Source organism: Trachurus japonicus, chromosome 6 (assembly GCF_045865225.1).
Source record: "Trachurus japonicus isolate A0001 chromosome 6, Traja_1.0".
Taxonomy (NCBI): domain Eukaryota; kingdom Metazoa; phylum Chordata; class Actinopteri; order Carangiformes; family Carangidae; genus Trachurus; species Trachurus japonicus.
In genome coordinates, this window is record NC_140912.1 from 26,738,064 (window position 1) to 26,757,730 (window position 19,667).

The window sequence follows — 19,667 nt, forward strand, 5'->3', positions numbered from 1 at the left end:
GTTAGTGCTTATCAATGATGAGTAAAACATTTTTAACTGTTTATAAACTACATACTAATGAGTATTCATGTGTTATAAATGATTAATTCAGTATTTACTGTAATACTTAACTAATGCTTAATAGTGTGTGTACTTATTATAAAGTGTTACCTGGCGTTGGGTAATAACGGGCTCGAATAATTATAGATGTTGATAAATTCTTGACAACTAAATGACAGCAGCTTCTTTTTTTTCTAATAATTAGGGCCACGGGCAATCGCACCGGGCACTGGTCCCAACAGCTATGAAATAGCTGCAGGGACCAGTGCCCGGGCGAGTGCCCGTGGTTACAGCTCCTCCATATCAGTGCTTATAGAAAGATGATCATGTGTCTGTCTGATCAGCTCTGTCTTGACCTTAAGATCGAGGGTTTGATTCCCATGTTGACAGAGATGGCACAACCCGCAGTAGCTCCCGTGGCCCATTCAAAATTTCCCGAGAGGAAATTTTCTAGTTACAGATTATTTTCTTGTTTTTACGACACTGGTCACATGATGTGAGATGTGCCGTCCAGCTTTTAAAGTTATTGATCATGAATGTGATTCAGACTGTTTGGATGTGACACAGAGTTGAAGGAAGTAAAAGAGAGGCGAAGCTCGATCTATATGTCTTATTTCATTTCATTGTTTTTTTCAGATGAGATTATTATTCTGGCATCCCTACAGGTGCCCCCACCGCACCTCACCCCCACCTCCTCTTCTGCCCTTTAGCCTGAGGAAATGTTGTCTAAGTGGACCTCTCTGAATTTTAATTGAGTAGCCCTAGGTTAGAGAATCCATTATATGAATGAGTGTCCCCATAACTATCGTAAGGACAGCGTGTGTGTGTGTGTGTTCGAAACGAGCTGATGATCCAATTTAAAGACACAGAGGTGCTTTACAATTATCCATTAGCTGCTCCATCCATCCATCCATCCATCCATCCATCCATCCATCCATCCATCCATCCATCCATCCATCCATCCATCCATCCATCCATCCATCCATCCATCCATCCATCCATCCATCCATCCATCCATCCGTCCATCCGTCCGTCCGTACATCCACTAAGTGGCCATGACGCGAGGTCTGGCAGCCTCCTCACCTCAGAATAAGTGAGAGAAACATTTTAGTATCATGTTGGGGAAAAAAATGACCTATTTTCAGACTTTTTATGTAACTGTTGTTGAAGCCTCTTTATGTTCAACTGCTTAGTTGATAAGATTTTCTGCTGCTTGCGCTTCACACAATGGAAGTGGAAGTTGTTGTCAGGCAGTTTTTCTCACATTTCTGGCATCTCTCTCTCTCTCTCTCTCAGAGCTTTGCTGAGAAATAATGGCACATCTTTTTCCAGATCCCACTTGTCTTCAGAGAACAAGAACAAGAACAAATCCCAGGACACTGTGAGAGAAAATGACTATAGATACACTGTTTTTTTTTTTAAAGATTCCCTGCATTGATCCATATCATATGATGTCATTCTTGGCCACAGTCCAGCAGACAGATGGTTTTTGTTTTTTTCAAGTTAAAAGCAACAATCCCAGGACTAAGCTGCTGGAACGAGGGAACAAAAAGTTGAAGACTAATGATGATGATGATGATATTTATCCTCCGGCGTTTTACCTGCCCCGTCTCTCCTCTCTCTCTATTCGACTATCGATCCAGATCGTTTCCTTTCCACGCCTCCACACAAACAGACAGATGGATGATGCCCTGAATAGTTCCAGGAAACGGTTACATGTCCATCCTGTTGGACGGGCCTCACTCTGTTGGACTAATTCTTCTGGCTTGGGACCATCGCTACTCCCACTGAGTCTCGCATCACATCACGAGTGGATCAGCGCTTTGACTTGCCACCAGCACTCCCACTCTAAACCACCGAGGCTTTATTTAAAACTCATTTAAAACACTGAGGAACTGAAACATGTTTCCTCTTCCCATCGCAAATACGACTCGCTCTGCAGAGAAGCTGCACACACACACACACACACACAGACACACACAGACACGCGCACAGTTTTGATGGCGTGACCTTTTACTTTCTACTCAAAATGCGAGACCGGACTGAGATAACCTTTCAGAGATGATCTCGACTCAGAACTTGTCAACAACGGCTTAAGCAAAGGCCAGAATTTTTATGTAAACTGTACCTGACTACACAACCTTTACCCTCCCCTTTTACCCCCCTTTAGCCTGTTCATTGTTTCAGTTTTACATATTTATTTACTGTACAGCTCAGTCTCAGCAGCCAGGGGAGAAGTCAGGTTAGCGCTACATTCCCATACGCAAAAGTAATACATAGAATACGAATTACTATATTAATCCAGAAAGGGAAATTCATTTGTCCGTTAGCTCATCTATCATTTGATCTATTGGGTTATAAAGGTTTATTGCCCTGTCATGTGGGAAATTTGCAGCCATTTAAAGTGAAAAAAAAGAAAGAAAGAATAAAACAGATAAAAAACAATCATCAAAACCATGAGACGATTAACAATAGAGATAAATAGATGGATAAGGACAGTTATCAGGAACCATATGGAGCAGTGCAGAAGATAATAAATGCATATTAATGAAAAAGCACACATGCAAAACCTTTATATCTTACCTATTAGAAGGTGGAGCAACTTTATCTCATCTTGTATTATAGACATACATCCCAAAACCTTTCAATATATGTTCATACTGTATTTCAAACAGTCTGAGATTAGTTTCTATGATGTGAATGTACATTTACAGCTTTTATACATATGTTATTTTGATTAACTTGTATGCATACGTGAAATCATTTGGTAAAACCCAATAAGAATTCATTATATCGATCCTTTTATGGAAACTATATGTTATAAACTCATAGAAACCCTTACTTACATAAACCACTTAAACCAATCAGATGTTTCTGGTGCAGGTTTTTATTTTCTGCCTGTTGCAGCTCTGTGCACTAAGATTACAATGGGATATGTTTCATCTGGCTTTTTAATAATTACTATGATGAAAATGTGCCACCAGTTGGCAGGTTGGCAGGTTCAGCTCACCAAACCCCCCCCCTCCCCCTCCCTCCTCCCTCCTCCCTCCTCCCTCCTCCCTCCTCCTCTTCTCTTTTCCCTTTCGAGTCTCTCTGAACTGAAGACCAGTTGGCTGCGAACCGTCCTCACACTTCCTAACCACCTGTCCCGCTCACAGTCAGCGTGGCAGCATGGATCAACTCTGCTTGGCTCCATCACAACACTGAGAGGAAAAAGGCACAAAATTAAAAAAAAAACAAAACAAGGTGCAGCCACCATCCGTGCATACTAGATATTAACAGTTGTATTATCACAGGCACCTGGGAGCAGCCAGCCTGAATATTCAGACCGCTCGTAATGACCTGGCTCGGCTTTACAGGGCGACGGGGCCTCTCTGGCGTCCGCAGAGATTCAGCAGCGGCAGCAGCAGCGCATCAGCAAACACGCTGCCAGCTGGCAAAGCACTATGGTCAAATACATAACATGACATTGGTCCAAAGCCCCTGTAAACGGCCAGTCGCGCTTTGTCGTGCCCCATGTGATGATGAAGCTCATAATAATCTGCTATAAACTGAATGTTCTCACACCAAATATGCAAAAAAAAAAAAAAGTCCAAATAGATAAAGCAGGTCAGTTCAGCTCTGATCCACATTTATCCATCGTTAATCCACACATCCATCCATCCATCCATCCATCCTGTCCATATTTGCTCTCAGTGGAGGTTCTCCTTTCCTAGCGTTTTGTCAGGGGTCTGATGGTAACCACATATGTTGCTCTCAGCCAGAGCAGGTGGCAAACTGTTGGAGGAGAAAACACTCAAAACACTGCAACAAACAGTCATACATATGGTCCACTCACTCCTCCACCCATCACTCTACTGTATCTATTGATCCATTCATTATCCATCCATCCATCCATCCATCCATCCATCCATCCATCCATCCATCCATCCATCCATCCATCCATCCATCCATCCATCCATCCATCCATCCATCCATCCATCCATCCATTCATGTATTCATTGTTCCATTCAAAGGAACCGACTCCTATCTACACACGTCAGAGGTCTCATTATGGTATATATAAGACTTAGAGTATGAATGAGAATAATGGGAACATTAAAAATAAAAACATACTTAAACTTTTATAGCACTATTTTACATTCTTAAGCACCATACACCATATATATATTTATTTATCTATTTATTTGGCAGCTGTCCTGGAGCGATCAGAACAAGCTGTTAACACGACATTACATGACTTAATATCACCATTTAGTAAATAGAGAATATGAGCAAACAGTTGTTTGTTTACAATGATGAATATGCACCATGAGCACCTGGAGATGTCAAGTCCAATATTTCCATTTCTTGGTTTAGCTATCACTCCACTCTTAATAAGAATAAGAAATAATAGGCACCTTTTGAAATGCCCAAGGACAGCTTATAAGGCACTGAGTTGAAACAGTATAACAATAAAAAACAATGTAAAAATCAACATGAAATAAATCAAAGCTGTGACCAGACTGAAAACAATCTGCGTCTTCATCAATTATTCACTAACTTTAGTTTTCGTGGAGTTTGGTGCACGATTTTGTTTATTATCAGAGCTGAACTTGCTGCTGCTGAGAATAAAGTCGATTTGTAGAATTGGTGTCACACAATATGAATAAATAAAGGGCAAAAAAGATACAAAAAACATGCAACATGTTCAGTATATGAGGTTAATACACTATAGGATCATAGCAACAAGTGATTTCGACATGCAATCCCTTGTTTATATACAAATATTTATAAGTGCAGCTTTATTGTCCCATTAGTTTAAATTTAAATAACTGTGCTTATGTTGTGCACAGTTATTTAAATGCAGCTTTTACTGAGGGCCTTTGAGGTCAGACTGGACCGACAGCTGTGAGATAGACACACACACGGGGCCCAACGTTTTAGCTAACACACAAAAACACTGCCACATTACATAAACAGAATAATCTGCCTTTAAATATACACCTATTCTTGAACAAAAACTAAAAAAAGACGAGTTAAAAGCATGTTGGCGGGGGATCTTTGCGTTCAGGTGTCAGCATTTATCCCCCTTTGACATCGCCATCTGCTCAGAGCCAGTGAAATGTACGACATGCTGCAAAAGCTGTAGTGGTTGTTTTTTTTTGTCTTTTTTTTTGGATGAGATGAATTAAAAACAAAAGATATCTGACTCGCTTAACAAACATGTTCCTCTCCCTGTGGCGCCTCGGTAATCGCTGCTGCCTTTTCTGGCTTTATTGTTCTTCTCCGCTCACACAAATGAACCAACAGAGCGTTCAACACCGGCGCTACAGAACCACTCGACATGGACCCCGAAGCAGCTGAAATATTAATAATCAATGGATTCATTAATGACGATTATAATGTCATGTCCTGTAACGAGGAACAGAGTCCTCGGCGGTGGTTAGCTTAGTTAATAGCCTGGTTTAAACCAAGGTGTCCAGAGTCGGTCCTGTTAAAGCCTCCCTCGCTCAGAATCACTGTCTTTTAATTAACCGATCCTCCGCTGAGACATGGGGAGTGTGGGAAGCTTGTGACACACTTCGCACATTTGCAGGCTGAAGCGAGCGTGTGCTTAAAAAGAAGAAGAAAGAATAAAAGAAAAAAAAAGTACTCCGCCCAACATTTGTTTCCGTTTTATGTGGAGAACAAAAGAAGCTTAAAACCTCAGCCTGCTGTGACACCAAAAGCCTCAGCAGAGGCCTTAAAAAACTGTGTCACCAGCCAGAGACACGCTCACACGGTCAAACCTTGTTTTATTATTTTATTTATTTTATCCCTCCCCCCCATCATCCTTCACTTCCACTCCAGCCAGGTGCCTTTGAGGCTGAACGTATCGGGCAGGGTAATCGCCTCAGTCTGCCAAGCCTGCAGGCTTTTGTGTCGAGGATACAGAGGAGATGAAGACAGCTCACAAAATGGAGATAATGGCTGACGCTAAACGCTTTGACTGGATGCTGTCTTTGCTGCTGCTCCGCTTCCATCTATCTGTCTCATTTGGTGTCAGTTTAAAAAAAAAAAAGGAAAGAAAAGAAAAGAAAAGAAAAGAAAAGTGGCTCGTGTGTAAAAAAAATAAATAAAAACTGTCATCGCTTCCTTACAAAGAACTCACACCAAACTTTGCTCAGGAATTATGACTCCAGCCTGAGCCTGAGTGGTTGTGTATGTTCTAGGAATAATAAATCCATGGGCTAACATGGCTAACCTAACAGATCAGATTAATATCTGTGAAATCACAGCTGATTAGGGTGTGTGTGTGTGTGTGTGTACATGTGTGTGTGTGTCCTAATTTATGCACTCTGGAACATCTAAATTAATTCCCTATGCTTTATCCTCTAAAAACATAAGTGACCTACTTTAGACATTATTACTATTTTTCCACAGTCGCAGTTTTAAATTTCTTTTTTTTTCTTTTAATCCCTTCGGATAAGTGTGTGTGAGACAGAGAAGAGAAAAGAAGAAGAATATAAACGTACATGTGTGTGTGTGTGTGTGTGTGTGTGTGTGTGTGTGTGTGTGTGTGTGTTTGACAGAGAGCAGAGGAGAAGTGTGTGCGCTCTCATGCTGACTGCGTGTGTGAGTGGTTTTAAATCTCCTGGCAGTTGGACAGTTGTGGTGGTATTATGAGGACTAATGATTTGAGGACTGCAGCTGTGTGTGTGTGTGTGTGTGTGTGTGTGTGTGTGTGTGTGTGTGTGTGTGTGTAAGAGCATGATGGATGAATTTCTGAAGAAGAAGTCCCCGCCACTGGCCTGTGGGACTGATGAGTCAAACACTCAGAGCTCCTAATTAAACACTATTTCTGCCTTTTGTTTTTTTTTGTTGTTTTTCATTTATTTAAAGGGATACGCTTACTTTTTTTTTTCGTGTCTTGCCTCACTCCCGAGTCCATGACCAGCAGATAGACACCATCCTTTCGACTGTGCGTGCAGTAACATGGGAGATGGAGCCGTATCGCCCGTAATTAGCTTAGCTCAAACGCTGGAAGTGCATAGGTAGCGTTAGCCTGCCTCCTACCCGAGCCGAAATCAGCAGTCAGAAGCTGATTTCATTTTAGCTCTAAACTCTGTAAATATATCACTTTATCCACATTTCAAACATTTTTAGGCGAGAAAGTAGCCGTTTAGATCAGCAGTGTGTCGTTAATTTGTCTAAATACCAGCTGTTTACAATTTTGTTCGGATGAATTTGGCGCTACTCAAGCTAGCCGTTGTGACCGACGCACTTCCGGTTACTTTCACAAAATAAAACACCCGTTGTCCTTTACATACAGAAAACCATGACGATAGAATTTGTGCTTTTACTTTGAAATAGGAAGCTAACCTACCCTCGATGTAGCTAGCTTGAACCAAAATAAACCGTCTTTGCTTGAACCCTCCGTTTTGACCGATCTCGTCCCGTTAGCGGCATTTGACCGCTCAAGATGCCTTACCGGAGAGTTTTGTCAGCTCTGAGACGAAGATCGGTCCGTTTAGAGTTGCTGAAGAGTGTCTCTGATGACTTTAGGTGGAGGCAGGCTAACACTACCGATACACTTTCAGCGTTTAAAGGACAATTCCAGGCGAATTCAACTCGGGGGTGTATTTTCATATCATTTTAGGTCTAAAAGAAGGAATCTGAAGATTTTCAGTTTAATCGCTCCTGTTTTGCGGTAGTTGCGTCTGTCCCCGCATCGCTACGGCAGCAATGAATGGGAGTGGATGTAAGTTCCGCTGTTTAGGCTGTTTCCAGCCCTCAAAGCCGCAATTTTTTTCCACAGACAGCGTCAGATGGCGACTCAAACATGCACCGAGAAGTTTACTTCAAGCAAGCCGACATGTTTGTAAAAGTCGATCTAATTCAAAGTCTCCCGGAGTCTCGCGCGAGCCCGAAGTTGCAGTGCTGGTGTATTCAGGTGCAGTAGGAGCTACAGCTTGTGTCATGAACACAGGAATATCAACTCTTTACTTGCTTGAAGTGTACATTTTTTTCCACAGACAGCGTCAGGTGGCTACTCAAACATGCACTGAGAAGTTTTTTTTACTTGAAGCAAGTAAAGAGTTGATATTCCTGTGTTTATGACACAAACGGTAGCTTTTCCCACTGCTCCTGAACACACCGAGCACGGCAACTGGGTCTCGCGCGAGACTCCGGGAGACTTTGAATTAGATCTAGTTTTACAAACATGTCGGCTTGCTTGAAGTAAATAAACTTCTCGGTGCATGTTTGAGTAGCCATCTGATGCTGTCTGTGGAAAAAAAATGCGGCTTTGAGGGCTGGAAACAGCCTAAACAGCGGAACTTACATCCACTCCCATTCATTGCTGCCGTGGCGATGCGCGGACAGACGCAACTACCGCAAAACAGGAGCGATTAAACTGAAAATCTTCATATTCCTTCTTTTAGACCTAAAATGATAGGAAAATACACCCCCGAGTTGAATTCGCCTGGAATTGTCCTTTAAGCTAAGCTAATTACAGGTGATACGGGCTCTATCTCCCTCGTTACTGCACGCACAGTCGAAAGGATGGTGTCTATCTGCGGTAACACTTTACTTGAAGGTATCGTTATAAGAGTGACATGACACAGTCATGAACGTGTCATAAACATTATGTCAATGTCATAACGTTGTCATTAAGTGTCATTCGGTTAACCCTAACCCTAAACCTAACCCTACAAAAACCAAATGACACTTAATGACAACGTTATGACATTGACATAATGTTTATGACACGTTCATGACAGTGTCATGTCACTCTTATGACGATACCTTCAAGTAAAGTGATACCCTATCTGCTTGTCATGGACTCGGGAGTGAGGCAAGAAACGAAAAAAAAATGTTGGCGTATCCCTTTCTTCTGTAATTTATTGTATTATGTCTTGATTGTCACGTATGAGTGGAAGAATAGTCGTTACCAAGGCGATGACTAATGGGGATCCATGATAAAACTAAACTAAACTCTTCCTCTCTCTTTCTCCACAGCTGAGGGAGTTCATCGTGAGTCAACGAGGACGGCTGTTCTGCCCCTGGACCCCTCGTTGTTGCCCTCCAACCTCTCCGCCACCCCCGGGATCGGCGCCGGAGACAAAGACAAAGACAAAGTGATGGACGACGGGACCGACGTGAGTCCTGGATCTTGGTCCGAGGGCAAAATGTTTGCCGAGGCCAGAACGGCGGTTTGGACTGAAACGGAGGCAGCGGCGGCGGCGGCGGCAGGAAGAGGAGGAAGAGGCGGCGGCAAAGTGTTTGCAGAGACTGAGATCGTCACGGGAACCGGAGCGTGGGCCGAGGTCGGCGCCGAGTGGAGGCCGGTGAACGGCGACATGGCGGCGAGGGACCCGGCCGCCTGGCTGCGTCGCCGTGGAGACGGAGGCCAGCGGGAGCAGGCGGCGTTCTCGTCCGTCCTCACCATGCTGACGGAGACGGCGGCGGTGGGGAAACCGCTGGGGCTGCTGTCGAAGGCCGCCTGGATCAAGAGCTCTCTGTCATCCAAGGCCTCTTCATCTTCATCCTCCTCTTCCTCCTCTTCGACAAAAGCATCGTCTTCGCCCGCCTCTTCCTCCTCCTCCTCCTCCTCCTCTTCATCTTCCTCCTCCTCCTCCTCCTCCTCCTCCGTGTCCAGTAACAGAGACAGTAAAGCAACAGGAGCAGACAACATCTCTCTGGCCTCTGTCAACAACAGCAGCAGCAGCTCCTCCAACAACAACAACAGCAACAACAACAACAACAGCTTCGGTCTGGGTCGGTGAACAACTCCTCTGTCTTTTAAAGTTTATTTTCAAACTTTGATTTGGAAACCCTTTAATTTACAGGCTGATAATGTCAAGAAATAGCCTAGAAATAACATGTAATTGTGTCATAATGTCTAGAAATAGCCTAGAAATAACAGTCAATTTCATAGCAATGATGAGAAATAAAGTCAAGAAAGAAGAAATAGCCAAGAAATAATTGATTGTAATTGACAATTGCAAGGACTTGGTGGAGAAAAATTCTGGCCTTTCCCGAAATGAAAAGCATGTCTAATCTTTTGCCCTTATGAAAAACATGACATTACTATGAAATTGACTGTTATTTCTTGCCTATTTCTTGACATTATCACATAATTAGCAGCCTGTAAATTAAAGGGTTACCTCTGATTTCTCTTAAAATGTAATGAGTGAGCTCATGCACACCTCTGGGAAGTCTGATCAACAGGTGCGTAGGAAAAAACTAGAGCAGATTAACTAATAGAAGAAATTCCTGCACACTGCTCTATAAACTTGCATATAGGGTCTTTAATCCTGGACAAAGCAGAAGCAACGTTTCAGTCTATACGTACGACCTTCATCAGGCAGAGTTGAAGCACTGACTACAAAAATGACTTGCAGTAAATGGACAACACACAAAACAGAAACAACCAATTAGAAGCAGGCTCTGTTTGGTTAGGTGAGTTAAACCTTAAACAAAACACAGCTCCGCTCATACCGTACATCTTACCCAGAATAAGGGAATAGATTAGCTCCATAAAATGCTCCTTTATAAAAGAATAAGGGATATTTATATAACTGTACACCTTATCTATACAGCATAAAGACAGGGAGCACGGGAAGAAGGGAAATTATCTCCAGAAATAAGACAGATCTGGCTCTAGCACCCTTATCCCTCCAACAACCTTACATAGAAAGTAGTCGATATCTGGACAAAAACATTACTAAAAATGAAACAAAACATGAAAAGACTTGAGTTAACATTGAGGGTACACTGTATATCAGGTATCTAAGCTACACAGGTAGATGTAACAAAACTTGTTGAACAAGGACTAAACTCAGTTTTAGCCAAAAACAAAAGAGCAAAAGTGCAAAGAACTGACAAAACTCTGTGATTATCAGCTTTAAACATAGATATACAGTATGTAAATATTAGCATAATCAGTGTTCAACATTATAATGATTGCAGAGGAACTGTGTGATATAATGTTTGTTTATCTTATTTTCATTCATAATATTACACTATATTAGGTCTAACCGGCTTGACACTGCAATACAAGATTAATCTAAGACTTCTTTTAGCTCAGGCTCAAGAACAGTGTAAAGTAAATATTCACGATGCCACTTAAAACAAGTCAGTCAGATGTTTGCAACCAACTCGCTGCGTTAGAATTAATTAGTTGGACAGATGAAGCTAAATAAAACCGACTAGCAACAGAGTCATTTCCTCCCGCTGCCGTCATCCCCTCTATTACAAAGCCGTCATTACTGTCATCCACATCATCATCGTCTTCATCCTCATCCTCACTGGGACCATGGATGTGTAATAGGAACAGGAAACAAACTTGAATATTCATGATCGATGAGCCTAATTGCAGTTGGAGGTTTCCTGTTCAGTTTTATGAGCTAGTGGACCAGCAGGTCTCTATCCAGCTTTCTTTACTGTAATACATCCTGTCCTCCTTTATACCACTTCCACGTGACCTCACTCACCTCCTGTCAGCGCCATCCTCACAGTAACAGTGACATCATGAGTTTGGTTTAGTTTAGTTTATTAAAGGGATAGTTCAACATTTTGACAAATTGGCCCATTGCCATAATCCCTATAGTTTTAGCAGTAGGTTCGTTACCTTTAATTGTCGGTGCAAGCTATTTTTAGAACGGCGGAGCAGAGCTGTGAGCTGCTCAGAGCTACGCTACGGAGGCTCATGGGATTTCTTGGTTTCCCTCATCAAACTCATCAAATACACAATCCAACAACTCCAAAACGCTCTGGTGGACAAGTTGAGACCTGCACATTCACCACGCTATGAGATAATAACAGAACGTTACGAGACAGAGTTGTTTTAGAGGTAAATTCATGCAAAACCGCTGATGCATGTTCCCATCAGGGGCAGTGCAATTTCTTAATCTAAATTTTGTAGCTGTGTTTATTTATTCATGATAACTATTCACTGTATTATTCACTGTATTTGTATTATTGCACTTATTGTAACGGTATTCAGTATCTTTTATCCTTCTTTAGCCTGACCAGGGACAAAGACTGCAAATTAGCTGAAGCTAGACGTCTTGTATGCATCGCATTTTTCATTCTTTGTGGCAATGTTGTATGTATCGTCCCTGCAAAATAAACATTAAAATAAAAAAAATAAATAAAGTTTTTCAGCAAGCAGTCTCTGACATTACCTAGTTAAATACAGAGACTGCTTGCCGAAAAACTGTGGCTCTGCTCCGCCATTCTAAAAATAGCTTGCACCGACAATTAAAGGTAACAAACCTACTGCTATGACTATAGGGATTATGGCAATGGGCCAATTTGCCAAAATGTTGAACTATCCCTTTAACTTGTTACGAGGAAAAGTGGAGGTTCTCTGCCTTCCACGTGTGTGTCATTTACTGCATCTCTTGGCTGAAAATCAACTTTCCAAGATCGATCCAAGAAGATTAAATTGGAACCACTTTATATATGATAATATAATATAATATAATATAATATAGCGGCCCTATAGCGGCGTTACAGTTACAACACATTCATGTGATGATGTGAGAGGATCCTGAGAGGGAGTTTGGAAGCGACTCAGTCTGAGAGGATTGATTTTACTTCTCTCTCTTCTGACTCTTTTTAAATTTCTTTTACACCTTATTTTGTCAAGAGATGATTTACATGGATTAAATGAAGGTCTGGCATTTAAAGGATTCCCTGACTTTACACATCGGGCCAATTTAAATTGGATCTAGTTCCACTTTAAATTGGAACTACTGAGCGCGCTTCACTTTATGTAGGTTATTATCAAACTGACAGTAACACACTCACACCGTCCTCGTGTTCGCTCGCTCTCTGAGCAACAAATGCCAGAAAAAAGGCGAGAGATGTGTCAGGTGTTCCCATCCTGTCTGTGGCTCTCAGTCCTGTACCCATACGCTCCCATAATATATAAAGTTTAATATTTAAAATAGGTTAAACCACAGCTGTCAGCCAACTTAGCTCAAAAAGCATTCAGTGCTCATAATATTTTACTTTTTTCTTAGTTTTTTTTTTTTAATACTTTGATGTTTTCAATTATACAAAAACAGTACAACTCATTCCCACTAACTCTTAATTAAATACTTAATTACACAGTTAAAAAAGGGCTGAGGTAAAAGGATAACAACAGTAACTAAATAGACAAAGTAATTGAAATAATGAAGACAAACAAATAAATTTAAAAAATAAACAAATTAACAAAAAGAAGAAGAAAAAAACACAGCGACACATTGTCACTAATACATCTCAAACATTGTACCTGGATGTTATTATTGGTTTACAATTGAACCAGTTCAAAGTTTACACTTAGTCCACAGATGTTAGGAGTAATGTTTCTATATCTCCAATGAAAGGTTGCCAGATGTTTAAAAATATCTTTATAATGTAGGTCTCATGACATACGCAATCTTCTATAAGGGCAAACAGGTCATCACTTTGATATAGGCCTATATTTGACTGTTTTCACTTTAAATGCATTTTTATCCCTGATAATGAAGGAAAATTGAATTAGATAAGATTGGGATACATGCACAATTGTAGGATCAATTGATTATTAGTTTTGGTGATAGTTCACCCAAAATTCAAATTTCACTCATTATCTACTCTCATGTCGACTAAGGGCTGGGAGAAGTTTCAGAGTCCTCCGTGCCTTCTCGGAGTTACAGCGGGGCTCCATGCAGCACTGCATGTCCAGATGACGGTTGCGAACGGAGCTCACTTTTCTTCGTCCAAAAAGACACACCAAAAAACATCCAAATACCTCCATAGTGCTCGTCTGTAATGTCCGTCTTGTATTGAAGCCCCAACATGAGAAATTGTTCAGAAAAAAATTAAATAAGTCTATATTTTAAGCTTGTTTGTAGCGGAAGCTCCCAGCACTGCTCTTCCTGGTCCGTCCAATTTGGACGGACCATGAGGGTGAGTAGATAATGAGTGAAATTAGAATTTTGGGTGAACTATCCCTTTAAGGGATTTTTTAGACAAAACTAAAAACATCACCAGACTCATCTTTTCATATTTTCCTCCCTGCAGACGAGTCGGTGAGCAGCCTGCCGGCCTGGGACCTGCCCACCGTCCCCGAGGCGCTGCTGTCGACCGTCGGCGACCACGACGTCACGCTTCCCGCCAACGTCACCAGCCCGTTCTCCACGCACCAGTGGAACACCACCGCGCCCGTGCGCACCCGGAACAGCTCGCGTCACACGACGACCACGGCGAGCACCACGCTACGGACGTCTCTGTCTCCCACCACCACCACCACCACCACGACCACGTCGACTTTGCCGTTCTCCACAACGGCGAGACGACAGACGGCGCCTAAACCCACCGCCACCGCCACCGACTCCCCTTCCACCGCCGGTTCCAACAACAACAACAACAGCAACACGAGCCCCGACACTGTGACCAGCGACGGCCTTCAGCTGACGACAGTAAGCACGACAACGCCCTCGACGACCACGCCGACTGTGACCGCCGCTGCCGCCGCTGCCGGTGATGATGACGCGACAACGCAGGCGGCGACCACCACTCTGAGTGCTGTGACGTCACCACCAAACAAGACCACGACTACGGCGGCGGAGCAGACGACGAGCTTCAGACTGACCACGGCAGCGATGACGGAGCCTTCGACAACCGTCGCCACCGCCACCGAACCCCCGACAACCACCACGACAACGACCACGACCACCACGACGACCACGACTCCTCCTCCCACGACTACGACTACGACCACGACGCCTGCGCCTACGACCACCACCACTACAACACCAGCCACCACCACCACCGCTTCTACCACGACGACTACGACCTCGACGACGAAGGCGCCCGTCACCACCGCGTTCGTCCCGGGACACGCGACGCCGCCTCTGACCACGACCACAGAGCCTCCGTCCAGCACCACGGCGGAGGACGTCCCGCTGCCGTGCAACGTGACCGAGAAGTACTGGGTCAGAACAGGTAGGAAACTGAAGTCCTGTTATAAGTATTATGGAGTAAATTAATAATAGTGACTTGGTTTTATCAAAACAAAATAACAGAACGAACCTGAGCCACTGAGGCGCCGCTGTAACAGTAACGGACGGATTTCGTTTGTATAAGTCTAGTGTTTATTTTTGGACACAAAACTCCAGACCCAATCTTTAAAGACATGTCTGTGACATGTTTCGGTCAAAATACCCCGAGGATCAAACATCACAGCTACTTTTCATCCGCTCAAAACAGCCCTGTTCAGAACGGCTGGTTTCAGTGCCTGTGCCTTTAAATGCAAATGAGCCACTGTTTGCCCCGCCCCTTCTACTGGTCCCAGGTAGGGGTGGGGTTATGCAGATTTGACAACTAATTACATCATTGTATGACTGAGGGAGCAACTCATAAAACCACATGGATTTCAACCTCAGGAGCCTAAAAAATTACAGATTCTTTTGTAAATTCTCACATTTTGGCCCTTGAAAAAGAGCCTTGAAATAGTGATATTTCCATAGTATGTCCCCTTTAACTCATAAGCGACCTCAGCCGAACTGTGCAGAACACTTACAATATGCATCCCTATAGAAATGATTAAAATTGGAGTAAATCTAGACAGCAGAAAGTATGTAGATCAAGTAGATCATTCTCCTTGAGTGCTTTCCAATGTTAATATGTTAGTATGGTGTTTTTAAAAAAAATATGATACAAGACACATAATATGCAGATTCAGACAGACGGGGGTCACATGGTAACACAAGGTTAAGTGGGTTTCATTAACCTCAGAAGTCAAATATCAGAGCTGGCTATCCAGTACAAGTTGAAAATGTTGTTATTGTTGTTGTCTGGTTGTTGTACCAAATGCCAAAACTTTATGGTATTTATTGTGGTATTGTGGTATTTATAACAAAGAACTGCTTTCTCTTCTGTTGGCGTGTAGAGCAGCCATCTTGGATTTTGAGGTGGTTAAACACTAAAAAGCTTAAAAATAACAAACAAATGAGAGACACTGACTACATCCTGATACGTTCACTGGTTTTATGTGTTTGCTTTTTATGAGAGGAAAACCATAATAAACACAGTATTAATCAGAGCAACTGTCCCAAATCACATTACCAACAACATACTCAGCATAATGTTCAGGCTTTAGCCATGATTACAAATCACCATCATGATGATGATGATAATGATGAATACACATGAAATACCATTTCAGCTCCGGCTCACTCCATCTATTATGTGGCCACGCTGTAATTACATGCACACAAATTAATTAAAACTTGCACAAAAACAAGGGCAGCTTTTTCCCTGAGAGTAAACACTCTGATTAATAAGACGCTGGAGAGTGGAGCCTTTGATTGTATTTACCAGAGAGGAGGACGTGGCTTCACCAGAGAGTGGACATCAGGGTTTTTAGACACGTAAAAAAGAGGCCAAGCTCTTCTTGTGACAGCAGAAACGTCTCACCGAAGCTATAATGTCCTCTAATGAGACACTGACACCCTGAATATATATAACACTACTTATTACTGTTATTTTTTATGATTTTTATCTCAGTATTATCATCATTGTGAGGGTTTTTAAGGTTATAGGTGTGATTAAAGTGGGTGTAAGGACATTTTCTATTTCTGCCAATTACTAAAAACCTTGTTGGGAAAAATGTATAGAGTCTATTCTTTTGATGTTCCAGTTTAAAATGAAAGTGGAATCACAATGTATTATTTTAGGAATAACACCAGCTGAGCTCACAACAGAAACAGACAAATACTTATACAGGATACTTAGAATTGCAGCTCTGAAACATATAACGAGAAACTGGCTTAAACCCATTTTACCTTCTTTTAATAACTGGAAATAATATTTTAGAAATGGAAAGAATAACATATTGAGTTTTCTGTAGACTTTTGAAGAGTTTAGAAGAATGTATTATAAATATATATTTCTGTTTATTTTGCTTTATTTCTCTATTTTACTTATTTTATTTATTTATTTCCCCTATGTTATTATGATATTTTCCTTTTTCTGTTGTATTTCACTATAAAATACAAACATTTTGTGCGATTGCTCTAATTTCTAACAAGAAATATGTGTAACAGAATGTGAACCAATAATCTGTGCAGCCCTGCAATAAAGTAAAAAAAAAAAAAAAGTGTGCATAAAGTCAGCTAAACTAAGATATTACCTCGTCTTCTTTCACAGTTTTGTCCATCGAGCTGCGCAGGAACCGTCTGGACCTGATCCTGAAGCAGAACCTGTCCAAAGGCCTGAGCCACGCCCTGCAGCGAGCGCTCAACGACTCCACCGCCAGCGCCCAGGTCAGTCGGTCTTACTGTATATCATCCAAGTTCAGGCCCGGTTCAAGGCCGGCGGCTCATAAAACACAGCTCACTGACTCGTAACCGCAGGGCCGCGACTAGTAAACAGGTCGACGGCTAATATAGACCAGACTGTGACTAATCAACGGGGTAATAAAACAGGTCAGTGGGGGTGGTGGATTTACGGCAGCAGGTAATAACTGCCCTACAGCTCAGTGTCAGGGGCAGTAAAACCCAGATAAGGTCAATTTTGCATCGCTGCACTATCCAGCTTTTCTAAAAAAAAAAATCAGCATCTTAGAATCCGTAACCGCAGGTTGGAAAAGCTGGAAAAACACGAGTAAACACAGATCTGTGGCCGGTAAACACAGGCCGGTTGACTTGTATACACAGATACTGTAACACCGCTCTGTGCATGCATGTCATTTACAGGTTAACATAGCAAGGTCATAAACACAGGTCAGTGGCTACTATACGCAGCTCAGTGGCTCGTAAACACAGGTCAGTGCATAGTGAAGTGGCTGGAACACACAGACGAGAGGATTGTAGTAAATTAATTATTCAAAAAGACTGGTAAACACAGGTTATTGGCCCCTATAATTAATTTAATTGTGTATTTATGCACAAAGTTGCCTCATTGGTTGTAGATATGTTGTATGAAGCAACATTTACAGAGGTTAAATCGTTGCTTTTAAAAAAAAATATAACAGCCCTTGAGCTGAACAATGCCTGAATAATGCTTCTGCCTCTCTTCAGGTTCGACCGCTCATGTACCTTGAGTAAGAAAATATAAATCCAAGAATGAATAGATACAGTACATAATATGTTTTATTACTAGGACCACAAACAAAAGAGCAGATTTACAGTAACATAAGACAAGTTATATATGAGACGAGGTAAAAATTGTAGATTTATAACTTTACTGAAATGGTTTCTCAACCTTTTCCAAGTCGTGACCCACTTGAAAATGTCCAAAAAAATGTCCGACCCTGTCACGACACGAGGCCAAATAAAGAAAACGACAGAGCTTTTGCTGTGAATGTCATCTTTTTTATATTTTTTAATTTAGCAAACATGTCTTTTATGCATGACCATAAATATGGTTATAGTTATAGTTCCTTGTATTATATATTAACATACATTTTAACAGGTTATAGTTTTTACTTAAACATATTTAACCTGCAAAAAAGTTTTATTACTTACTTCATACATTTTATACTGTTTATATACTGTTTATGTTTTATCTCCATAGAAGCTATAAATGAACACTTATATCTACTCCCAACAGCATTAAACATTTATTTATAATGACATAACAAGATTTACAGTCACATAAGACAAGTTACTATATATGAGACGCGGTAAAATATTGTAGATTTATAACTTTACTGCAGTGGTTTCTCGACCTTTTCCAAGTCGTGACCCACTTGAAAATGTCAAAGAAATGTCCGACCCTGTCACGACACGAGGCTAAATAAAGAAAAGCTTTTGCTGTGAATGTCATCTTTAAAAAAAAATATATTTAGCAAACATGTCTTTTATGCATGACCTTAAATATGAGACGAAAAGCAATTAAAGGAGATTTTTAACATTTCAAATATGAGTAACTTGAATAGTTTTTTTTGTGTAGTTTGCACCACAGTTGTTGTGTTGGGAACCAAAACCACTGACTTATTGTCGGTCCACTGAACGATTGTGTTCAGTTTAAAGGGTTAGTTCAACATTTTGGCAAATTGGCCCATTGCCATAATCCCTATAGTCAGAGCAGTAGGTTCGTTACCTTTAAACTTTAGTTATTTTAGAGGTAAATTCGTGAAAAACCGTTGATGCACATTGCCTTCAGGGACAGTTTTTCAGCAAGCAGTCTCTGCATTTTCCTCTAAAACAACTCTGTCTGGTAACGTTCTGTTATTATCTCATAGCGTGGTGAATGTGCAGGTCACAACTTGTCCACCAGAGCGTTTTGGAGTTGTTGGATTGTGTATTTGATGAGTTTGATGAGGGAAACCAAGAAATCCCATTAGCCTCCGTAGCGTAGCTCTGAGCAGCTCGCGGCTCTGCTCCGCCGTTCTAAAAATAGCTTGCACCGACAATTAAAGGTAACGAACCTACTGCTATGACTATAGGGATTATGGCGATGGGCCAGTTGTTGAACTATCCCTTTAATTCAAACTCCGCCAGGTTTTTACGCTTCAGGAATAAATTAGATGTCAAAGAGCTTTTTCCATCTGATGCTAATGAGACAAAACTTGAACCAGTGTTTGCTCTTCACGTTTTAGGTGGTTTCATCATGTTACGATGTATTCATTATTCAGCGCTGCTCATCATCATCATCATCATCATCGTCGTCATCTCCTGCTC

General features: G+C 41.6%; 1 protein-coding gene across 3 annotated transcripts in view; it reads left to right on the plus strand.

Moving 5' to 3' along the window:
* The window catches only part of kiaa1549la (KIAA1549-like a), a 138,392-nt gene that overhangs the window by 39,717 nt on the left and 79,008 nt on the right, over positions 1-19,667 (plus strand). For all 3 annotated transcript variants that reach the window (XM_085780071.1, XM_085780070.1, XM_085780072.1), the window contains exons 2-4: positions 9,022-9,780; positions 14,062-14,985; positions 17,191-17,306. In XM_085780071.1, coding sequence (XP_085636197.1) covers positions 9,022-9,780; positions 14,062-14,985; positions 17,191-17,306 — 1,799 coding nt within the window. The remainder of the gene's footprint in view (positions 1-9,021; positions 9,781-14,061; positions 14,986-17,190; positions 17,307-19,667) is intronic.